The sequence below is a fragment of the Colius striatus genome, chromosome 5 (assembly GCF_028858725.1).
Source record: "Colius striatus isolate bColStr4 chromosome 5, bColStr4.1.hap1, whole genome shotgun sequence".
NCBI lineage: Eukaryota > Metazoa > Chordata > Aves > Coliiformes > Coliidae > Colius > Colius striatus.
Window position 1 is genome coordinate 21,691,544 of NC_084763.1, and position 11,508 is coordinate 21,703,051.

General features: G+C 44.5%; 1 protein-coding gene across 1 annotated transcript in view; it reads left to right on the forward strand.

Annotated features, from left to right (window-relative positions):
• The window catches only part of RFTN1 (raftlin, lipid raft linker 1), a 100,005-nt gene extending 91,996 nt beyond the window's left edge, over window positions 1–8,009 (forward strand). The window contains exons 8-10 of the mRNA XM_061997180.1: window positions 887–990; window positions 2,317–2,398; window positions 5,611–8,009. Coding sequence (XP_061853164.1) covers window positions 887–990; window positions 2,317–2,398; window positions 5,611–6,033 — 609 coding nt within the window. The 3' untranslated portion in view covers window positions 6,034–8,009. The remainder of the gene's footprint in view (window positions 1–886; window positions 991–2,316; window positions 2,399–5,610) is intronic.
• Window positions 8,010–11,508: the final 3,499 nt, after the last annotated feature.

Consider the following 11,508-nt stretch of genomic DNA (forward strand, 5'->3'; position numbering starts at 1 on the left):
AAATGTAATTGTTATTCCAATGGAATGTAGTCACATTTGCACAGACTCGTAGTTACTGTTTGTCTGATTTTTGTTAGTTAAAATTAATAACTAGTAAATCTGCTCTAGCATCTATTTCTTAAATTACTGGAAGTCTTGGCAATTAGACACCTCACTGGAGCAACATTTGTTGAAACCACCAGTGGTTCCTTCTGTGTGAGTTACAGGGTCTGCCATGGACTAGAAGGAGAACGAGCGCGGCTCTGCCGGGTGTGTGGGTAGCTGGAGCTGGGCTTCTGCACTGACAGGAACTGCTTTTGGGCTCACCCACAGACCTCCTGATTCAAAGTAACAAGGAAGTGACCTGTCTTTGGTGTGATAAATGCAAGTGATCTGTACTTGCATTTTGTTGTTGTTGGCTGTTTTGCTCTTGATCCATGATGGCAGAGTGACCTCAGCTGATTTCAGTACAAATGTTGTGGATTCACTCTAGCCCAGACAAGTGTGGAATCCAGGCAAAGCTAACTTGCCATTTTTTAACTACTTGAATATCTTTTTGCTTGGGAAGAGGTAATTAATACAATATAATGAATTTGTCCTGTTCAGATCCGGAATCATCCAAAGCTAGATGGATGACTCAGGCAGCGTAAAAACAAGATCAGAGATGTTTACCATTTTAAACGAACTCATGTAGCAGCCTGTGATGTAGGGGCAATCCATCCTGTGTCTCATGCTTTCAGCATTTCCCTTCCTGCCTGGTTGAATGACAAATGACCCACTGCAGTTACAGAAACCCAGAAAACGCACATATGTATTTTGGCTTGAGTTTTTGTGCGTGTCTGTGTGTGTGTGAAACCGAATGTCGCACTGCAAGTGGTGATGCCAACTGTTGCTTGTTCTCTCCCAGGGAGTCGAAGTGCAGACAGATTACGTCCCGCTGCTGAATTCCCTTGCCGTGTATGGCTGGCAGGTGACCTGCGTCCTCCCCACGCCCATTGTGAAGACAAACAGGTAGGGAGGGAGGGGACACTGCCTTTGTGCCAGGGCAGTTGCCGTGCAAGCACCCCCAGTGCAGCTGCCGTGGGTTTCCTGGCCCCTCCTGCAGCTCTTCTCTGGGTTTGCTGACCAGCAGAAGCTGCATGGGGCAGGAAGCATGTGGCTTGCGGGCACAACGCTGCAAGGTGGCAGCATGGTTTCGACAAGAGTTTTCTGGGCATTATCTCTGCCTCTCTGTAAACTCCTTACTGTAAAACTCCTGCTCTGGATCTCCCAGTGGCTTCTCTTAGAGCACAGACAAAACCTGTGAGAACAGATAGGCAGCATCTCACACCAAATGAAGAAAAGTCATTTTATTCTTACCCACTGCTTGTTTAATGCTACTGGTATACACAGTCCAGCTGAGCAGTGCCATGTGAGATCAGGGTATCATTACTCTTGTTCACATATATCTGCAGTCTACTTTGATATTAAAATTCAGAGTTTTTAAATATAAATGCAAGCAATTTAAAAATACTCTTCATAACTGTGGTGAGAAATTATCATCCCACTTGTTAATCACGAAGATGATGCTTTCTGAGTTTTCACTGGTCAGGAATATATTTATATATATACACCAGTATAATCAGTCGTGAGTTTTTATCTTAAAGTGAGTAAAAATACACTCAGTTCTTTATGAGATCTAGAAGAAGACTACTCCTACACATAAAAACCTGAAAAGTAAAGGCCATCTGTGCTGGGGGAAAAATGGTATTTAAGTGTTTTTGTGTGTGTTTAAAAACAGGAATGACTAGAAAATCACAATTATGACTTGTAAACCCTGTCTTTTAAAGGTATATATGGCTTTCTTTTGCTTCTGTCTTTCTGTATCCCACTTATAGCTCTAGTAGGAGGCGTGAGGTTGGCAGCACAGAAGGGCACTGACCTTCTCATGGCTGTACCCATGGGTGACGTGTGGCTGCGCCACTGGCCGCCCAGCAGCCCTGCAGGGCCCCCAGCAGGGAGACAGTGCTCCCACGCTGCTGAGACGCTGCTGCACTCAGGCACCAGCATGCTTGGGTTTCCTGCTTTTTATTACAAACAATTTATTCTGTGTTTACACACTGATGCTGAAACATTCAGCAAAAGTGTGTCAGAGGCTGGCAGGCTCTATCAAGCTCTTTTCCTCACCCCAGAACACCAGCCTGCTCAGAGGCACTGGGGACAGGCAATGTTTAGATCATTCTTCATGTTGTTGTTCTTTGACCTGCATAAATACATGACTGAGACGGGTTTTCACTTTGAGTGATGCTGGATGTGGATTTAATTCATTCTCAGGAGTGTGCATTTGTTTCTTTTCAGGGAGGGGAATTTATCTACAAAGCAAATTGTATTTCTTCAGAGACCTTCTTTGCCCCAGAAAGCAAAGAAGAAAGAATCTAAGGTAAATAACCTTTGAGTTCCTGGTTTCTTTGGTTTTTGTTGTAGGTATTTTAATAATGGAGTTGATTTCCCATAGAAGTAAAAATGGTGTATTCATTGTTTCTGTGCTACAGTGGCAAGATACAAGGAATTGAACTGTTCAAATGAGAAACAAAAAATGCTGAAATGATGCGAAAGCTCTTCTGTCCCATTCTTTGTTGAACTCACGGCAGCAGATAGAGAATTTCTCTTTACAGCTGGACCATAAGCCTCCATATGTGACCTAAAGTCTCTCTGCATGTTCACTGCCTGCTAAGTGGAACTAACAGAACCAATACTATATCCTCTCATCCATTGCCTATCTTTTTCTGTTTAAATTGCTCTTTCTTGAAAGCTACATGTTTCAATAGAGCCTAGCACAGCGCAGGCCTGCTCTTGGCTGGTGTTTCTATCTGTTGTGTGAACGTTAATGAATTCTGCTAGAATTTAACCCAAAAAAGCCTCCGAATCCAGCTAAGTGACCCGAGAACATAGCTGACAGCTCGTGATGGACATATGTGGATACACATGTATTCCTGTTTCCATTTTTAAATGTATAGCTACCCAAACCTGTCATGCTCTACAGCTGAGAGGGAAAGGGGGAAAGTGCCGACCTTCCAGTAGTGCTGGGATTTGTCTTGCTCTTGTGGTATGCAGAGGGAATAGAACAGCCAGATGAGGTACGGGAACATGATGAAGAGGCTGCTAATTAACACAGCCTCGTTGTTGTTCTGTCCATGTGCACTTGGGGCAGTGCTGGGCACCCGTGTGCACCTCAGCGGTGGGCTCAGGCCCTGCAGAAGCTGAGCTAGAGCAGGAGACCGGAACACAAAGCAAAGCTGAGCAGTACAAGCATTGCACTTTACCCAACACTTCAGATAATTAGAGATAGCTTTCATCTATAAAGGCCTCAGTGTTTTGGAGCCTTGTTCTGTGAAAGTTGTCTTTCAGATACAGTGGGGACCAGGGGAGTGTTTGAACTGATTGAAGTGGGGAGAGAACCGCTGGGAGCATGACTGTGAGTGAGGATTTGCCTTCTCTCATTAGTGACACTGGAGCTCTGCTTGCTTGGCTTTTCTCTTTGTTTTCAGGTGATTGAAGGGATTTTGGGACAAGGGATGGAGTGCATGTCTTTGGTCATGCTTTTCCTACCCCTGTGTGTGGCTTTAATGACAGGGGTGGGAACCTGTAAGTGACTGTCTTCAAATAGACAGCAGTATGATACTGGCTTTTTATATTATAACAACTGCATACCATCCAGTTGACTCAAACCTTTGTTTAAATTTTTAATTCAGAGATATAAAAACTTATTTAACAATGTCTGGTTGATAAAACAAAGGATTTACTCCTTGGCAGTATTAAATATACAGACATATTTGAGGGCAGAAATCACTACAGCACTTTTTCATACCAGAAGTCAAAGAAGAACGATCATAGTTATATAAAGAAATGTAAGACCGGTTCAACGTCTGTAAGTAGTTGTTGTGAGTCACATCAAAGATGCCAAACCTGGCATTTGATGAAGTTGCTGAATATTCTGCACATACAGTGTTACAGGCTCTCAGGGGTTTTTTAATCTGTGATGCAGCATGTCTGAAAATGTTTACAGATAACCCCATGGAGGGGGAAATAGGCTGATAGAGGACATTGCAGGGTTGGAAAGTGATCCATCCTCTCTATGCACACCGACCAACTGCTATTCAGTTTAGTCAGAGGAACAGAAGAAGCGTGCAAGGAGCAGCACAACTTATTTTTCTCTTCAGTAGGCAGAAGTCCTCTTATTAGCACAATATTCAGTCAGTGAAAGTGATGCTCGTTTCAGCAGAAACTGGCTGAATGCATTTTTGTGAAGTACAGTATAAATACCTAAGTACACAAACATCTGCACATACACAGAGTCTCCTACAGTTTGATCTTTATTGCATTTCAGAGAGCTTTGAGTTAAAGGGGAGCCCAGCACTTCTGCAAATCAAAGAGGAAAATACTCAGGTGTCTTTGAATTTTAAACAGCTGAGCTCTAGAAAGGAGATGTTGTTTTCCTTCTTTCTCTAAATTGTAACGATAGCTAAGTGAAAGATAGCTTCCTTTAAGGGAAACCAAAAAGAGTCTTGTGAAAGCCAGGTTGGGTTTTCTTTTCCTTTTCATTTTACATGAAGTTCAGGTTAGCAGAAGAGCATTGCTCCGTCTTTGTAATCTAATAAACTGAATATGCTTTGAATGGCCTTTTGATGAAAGAATAAATAACTAGATGAAAAACTGAGGAACACGAGTCCTTCCTTTGACCAGCTTTGGCACAGACTTGGCTGCATGGGAAAAACTGGCTTTTGGTTCACAGCTGAGTTTGCAGAATGTCCTGATGAGATTAGTTATGCCATCCAAACGCGTCCTGACCCATCCCTGAGAGTCACCCAGCATGGACTGAGGCACTGACAATATGGTTGTGCACATTCACATGTACTTGGCAGACTTGTGTAGGATGGCTCGGCAGTGGCTTGGAACATGGTCTGGTTTTCCTTGGGAAGGGCTGTTTATTTTCTGACAAATGAAGCAGATGTATTAGTGGCATATTTGTCAGCCTTCATATATGTTACACCTGTTGAGTCAGTATTTCAAGGTACTGCTACTTTCCCTCTTGTTTGTTTGTAATGGCAGTTAAAACAGATCTTCTGGAATGGTGGCTGGAGTCAGTCCTGTGGCAAGTGCTGCAAGAGGCAGCCTTGTGCTTTCTCAGCAGAAAACATCCACACAAATGGTTCGGGATATTTTACTGTTGGGTGGTCATCGCCAGCCTGGTGAAAAACATTGGAGTAATCCCATAGGGCTGCTTCCTCTGCTGCTTCTTCCACCTGCACTTGAGCAGCTTTGCAGGGTCTTGCTTTCTATGCCGTGCAGGTCGGCTGCCAGGGGGCTGTGGGGCCTCCACAGCAACAGAGCCTGTGGGGAGCAACCCACTGGGCACACAGAACAGCAGAAGCACCACATGCCACAGTCTGTTTTCTCTGTGTAATACAGACACACGTGATCTGAAGCTGCCTGATTTAGTCATGCGATTGTTTATGACCTTAGCCCTTTTTGGTCAAACTAGTCTTTGAATTACAACTGAATAAGAAAAAGATTCCTACTCAGGAAGGTAAATGTCCACGTGAGATTGTCTCATCTCTAATAGCCTTTAACATCTGGATCTCTTATTTGTAGTTTCACTGGAGGTTCTCCAAAGACAACATGCACAGCAAACAAATGAAGAATTCTGCAAAGGCTAAACTAAGTACTAGGGAGAAGCAAATGGCAGAGGAGAAGCAGGAATTTGAAGTCATAGAGAACACAAGAAACTTGGAAGCACAAATCCCAACAGCAACCAAGCCTGATCCAGAGCAGCAGCTGGACGAGGTCATAGACTTGGGAGATGAGGCAGCTGAGACTGATGGCACAGGTACCCTCCAGGATGGGGCGTCAGAAGAAGCGTGTCCCGCCGGCTGTGCCACCAGTGATGGTGCCAGCCAGGGCGCGGGCGTGGGTGGCTGCGGTGCGGGGCAGGCCGCAGAGCACGGGGACGCCGCGCCGCTGTCAGACGGCGGCAGCGATGCGGCAGGGCAGGATCTGGACGGCTCCTGCGAGTAGGACCTGCGCTTCAGGAGTCCTGTGAGTTGCTTGTCCAAGACAAAAGAAGAGATTTTGCTAACCGCCATTGCTAACTCCATTGCTCAATTCAGCGTTTCTTTGGCATTGTACTTACTTTGCTCCTTAGCACACCGGCATCTTGATGTTTTAAGTAGCTACAGGGCCTGGGCTTTTTAAGCCACAGAAATGACTTGCAAAACCATCCCCTGCGCAGAGTGGGAAATGCCCTACGCTATCTCCTACAGCTACTCTTGAAATTCGAAAGTAGGGACTGGACACGTACTCGGGTTTTCCTGTGACCGACCCTGGCAAACTAGGTTTGTGCTTGGGCCATGGCAAACGTTCCACTTGGTCATATTTTACTCTGTAATACTTTCTTGTCCACATATCTTTGCTGGAGAAGTTACTGTGCCATATGTTATTTTGCCATTAAGCTTATAGTGTCATGAAAATGGTATTTGGGCTTGAACAGGCTGAAATTGGAAAGCTTAAATAAGATGGCTGTTATCTGTGTTAATCTCAAATAGCATGCTTACTCGTGATACTCTCTTCCAGAATTTTATTAAATACTGCAGATCTTCAAGCAGTAAGCAAATCATGTACCTATTGCAGGCACACTGGGTAACCAAACCCCAGGGGAAGTTGGTGTGAGGCAGGCGATTCCAATGTAAAATGCAATTTCCGAGAGACTCGCGTCTCTGTTCTCTCTTTGCCACCCAGCAGTTCATCAGTAGTTGTGGGGTCTTCAGAAGACAGAAAATCAGGAAACAGAAAAGTACAGGTAAAATGTGCTTAATTCTTTCAGTGGCCATCTTCACTAAAATTGGAATCAGAGGTCACCTCCCGAGCCAGGTGATTTTCCACCACTTCCTCTCTGATACAAAATATGTTGTGAGAAGGAACTGAAATTGTAGACAAATAGCAGGGGCCAGTGGCAAACAGATGTCACTAAATACCTTCACAGAGGGGCTTTTTTATACAAGCAACCATGTTTTGGGACTGATACCTAACAGAATTCTGTAAAACTACCAACATTAAGATGTTTGGAGTTACGTTAAAATATTTACAAGTGAATGTACATGTATCATACAGTTTCTGTGCCAATGTTCTCCCCGTACTTTGGTGTTCTCAAAAAATGTAGGAAGTAGTTGTTTCTCTCTTCTTAACCACCTTCATCCCTATTTAGAAGTGGTCAGGTAATGTGGTAGGAAGGTGAGAAATATATTCTACGTTCCCCTGATTTTGTGAGTTTTTTGAAGCAAGAGCTCTAAGTGATTTGCTGTTTTTTTCCCTCGACTGATTTGTGCCTGGTGATTTTCTTTAGTCTTCAAACCAAAATGCTGTACAAGGAACTGTGTTCTGTACCAAATGCACACCCAAAGCAGTTCAAAAGCATCTTCCACACCTAAAAATTACACAGTTGGCAGAACATGGCAGAGAAAGGAAAAATCATACCATTTTCAATATTCATCTAATTGGGATAAGGGCACTCAAGTTGAAACCACTCCATTTCACACACACAAAGCATGGGGGTGGTATTTATGTCATTGATTAAAGAGCTTTTAATTTAGAGTTCACTGGTTTAACCACAGGACTGTAAGCAACTTCAATTTCTGGGAGTATTTTTCTATTGTTTTATCCTGTTCCTTGAGATTAGGCTGCAGTTCCAAGAGCCTCAAAAACACATTGTTTCAGTTGTTCTACTTCAGTACAAGATTTCTGCTCTGTACAGTTTTAAGTACCTGTCTGCAAATTTTATTAGCGTAAGATCCTTCTACCCATGGTTTCTATTTCAAGGAGTAGCTTTGTATTAATCTTGTTTAAAAAATCACTATATTTAATGACATTTTACTAGTAGAAAGTGTTGCAGTAGAAAGAACTCTCCAAATACTTTTTAAATAGAAAACATTTCTTGGATTGCAATTTGATCTTGTTGAACTGGATCCCAAAAAGAGAAATAAAAGTCATGAGGAGATTCCTTATTTGTGGTACTTGCACAAACTGCCAATAATTTGTCCCGAAAAGGAGGAAGTTGGGGTCTCCAAGTGCTGATGAAGGGAAGCTCCTTACTACTGAATTGGCGGGAGTTACTGGTGCTGGAGAACTAGCTACTGGGTTTGGGTCGCCCATCTGACAGAGCACGTGAGGGTCTGTGAGGAAGTGGCACTTGTTTCAGTGAAAGCTGGATTTTAAAACTCTGTTACTGTACATGCCAGAGCAGCTTGGGGTTGGGAAGATTCAAAGAAGACATTCTTGGCTTTTTCAGTTCAATAAAGGCAAACGGGTTTGGGTTTATTTTCACATAATTGGTTCCAACTTGTGGCCATGAATTACCCAGAGTTACAGCAGCTGTCTGGAGTTGTGCATCTGCTTTCACCGTGCCCCTGTCTCGAGTAAACCCAAGAGAGCTTAACCCCTCGCTGAGAGGTTCTACAGATGGAGTGAGGGCTGGGGAAGGGCAGGCCTGGGGTACAGCAGCAAAGCTCCACAGCAGTTATGTGCATTTTACCTCAGCTGCCTTTGCCATTTTGGGCTTGAAAAAGCAAGACCACCAGAGTAGCCAAGGAAGTGAAAGGGAGCAGTCATCACTACCTCATTTGAAGGCTGAATGGAGAAGAGGAAGGGCTAGGCCAGAGTGTAACCCCAGTATCTGGAAACCTGCCCAATGGGGGGAGACCATACCTGTGAGCAGCTGAAAGGGAGGTTGGCTGCAGAGGTACAGCCTCCACTTCTGCCTCGAGGGGCAGGCAAGGCTCCAGACTGACTTGTTACCCAGAGACGCCACAGCTACCCTGAGCCCCTGTCTCCACAGCAGCGTTTGGCACCCCCAGCAGAAGGCAGAGAGAAGCCAGGCCCTTTCCTCTCCCACAGACAGACACCATTTTAAGCCCAACCTATTTTTTTCCCCCAAACTAGGCAGAATCCCCCCATAAGGATGCAAACTAATGCCTTTCTTGTAAGGAGAGCAGTGAGTGTTGCCAGCAGCGCTGGGGAAGGAGCCAAGGTGGGTGTGCACATGCTGCCAATGAATGAAGTGTGACAGCACGTGCAGGTAGCACGTTGGTGTGTTTTAAGGTGAATGTGTCTATGTCAGACCAACAGCACTCACGTGTGGAGACCAGTCCCAGGAGCTGCCTGTCCCCAAGGAAGGAGCAGGTGGGCTGCTCTGTGGGGAGGAAGAGTTAGGCATGCTGCTGTTCTCAGCCACGTGGTCATCTGAACGAGACAACGGATCTTAAACAGGATGAGTTCAAAGGAGGAAATCCAGCTCAGGCAAGAAACATTCAAGGCTGAATAAAGATGGCAAAGAAGAGTGGCTGAATCAATGGAAGCGAGGGGCAGGGGCAGAGGAGTAGAACTATGATGGGTAGGAAGTCCAAGATGTTGAAGCATCATAATGAAAGTAGTTAATGTAGAGTTTAGATGGGGTTAAATGCCCTTTGTCGTGCAGAACTTCATTGATGATTGAATCTGTACGCTTGAAAATGGTAAATCTGAAATAGCTCCAAGTAGCTTTAACATCTGCAGAGAAAGGAAGCTAAGGACAAAACAATGTGCTTTTTTTCCCCCTAATTTGGCTCCTTTATCAGCCTCAGTTTCTGAGGTGAGCAGAGGAAGGGCCTTGCACCTGGACACCCTGCTTTTTCTTTGTAGCTGCCATGACTCTGTATTTGCCTCAGGGAGCCAATTACAGGGCAGAAATAAAGCAGGGCCAGCTTTATGTGCTGGAATTTCATCCTCCCAGATCTGAATAGTGTGAGAAGAGCTGGCATTTCTATTTCTTGCTGATAAAGGCTTCACAAAAAGTGTGAGGACCGCTGGCAAACAATACCCGTGCACCTGTGAATGAGGAGCTGTCCCTGCAATTGGGATGTTGTGGAGCTGTGCTGCTGGCTTTAAAAGGGCCCTGCCACAGCCTCTGGCAGCAGAGCAGTACCTGTGGTGCTGAATGTGGCAGCTGACTTTAATCAGCCAGAGGCGGAAAAAGGGCTTTTCGAGTACTTTTTGTTATTCACTGTAAAAGCACCCTACTAACTAAAATGATAAGTGAATAGCCATTCTTTTCCCAGTTAATTAATGCAAATCCTAAAGGAATCAATTCATACTCATTTTACCAGGTGAGCAAACCTGGTGTAGTAACTGTCACAGGGAAAAGAAAAACATTCCGTGTAGTGAGGCTGCAACACCAGGTAACCCACATCTTACCAAGTTTAAATAGAAATGTAGAGGTGGACACACATCTCCTCATATTTTACTGCAATCATTCTGCTTTTTCTCCTTAAGTTGCTCCTTATCTGATGGTGCAAAGGTAAAAGGAATGAAGTGTTCTAAGGTGCCATGTCAGGGTTCAACATCACGCTGAGAGTGTTTCTCCGAGGCAGGAGGTGCTGGGGAGCAGATGCTGCTCTCTGCCCCGGCCAGTGCAGGCTGCTGGCACTCTGCTGAGTTATTGGTAGAGCATTTGTTTGTACAGGTTAATTTTCCTGCTTTGTTTTTGATTATGGTGGAGTCCAAGCCAGTAACACTCTTTAAGTTGAAACTGATGTTTCACTCCAAGGCCACTGACCTCTAGAAAGAAGAGACATCTGGAAGAGCAGTCAGGCAGAAAAGGCCACAGAGGAAGGGTAAGTGTTCTGTGCCTTTTGCGGGGTAAATGCCCCAGGTAAGAGAGAACTCCTTGGTAACAGCAACTCAGGGTACTGTGTTTGGGGTGGAGATAGGACTTTTTTCCTTCTCCTCCATCCTGAGGGGGCTGTGTGTGGGGGGGTGGGGGTGAGGTGGTGTGTGTGTGTGTAATGGTGTAATGCCACTCATCAGGCCAGTGAGCCCATGCAATGAGAGGGCTGTGTCCTTGCGCCATAGTGCTCAAGCTGAGTGTAACAGGGGATGACAGAAAGAGGTTAGAGGGAAAAGAGGATGATCGTGGAAGCAAAGGGGTTTGAAATATCTTGAAATATCTTTTGTTGAATGGATATTTTGGTGCACATCTGAGGAGTGGTTTCTGAAAGAGATGTCATTTAGGCTGAAGAAAGCCTGTGCATTACGGAGAAAAAAGGGTACATCAGTTTATAATCCACTTAATGATTTAAAAGTCATGAGAAAAACAACATTTAAAAGCTTCTCAAATCTTTTTATCGTTACACTGTTAAAAGATGCAAGAGCCTAGAGTGTGGATTTTATTTTAGGGCACCAGTACTTCCTCATAGCACATTATTGCACGTTTCCAGGAAAAAACCCTGCTTCCTTCAAGCATCAAGCTCTGGCATGTCAGGTGCAATCTTTCTGAACATGAATTCCCCTTGGTTCTATTTTTTGTGACAAGCACGTTGTCCTATTTACATTCTGAACAAACAAGGAACCCTTCCTTGAAAGAGGGGTACTCAGAAGGAATCTCTGCTTTGAGTAGAAGGGAATTTGACAAGACATCCCCTTGGGGTCTGCTGTGCTGCTGAGGAGGCAAATGCTTTCAGCCTG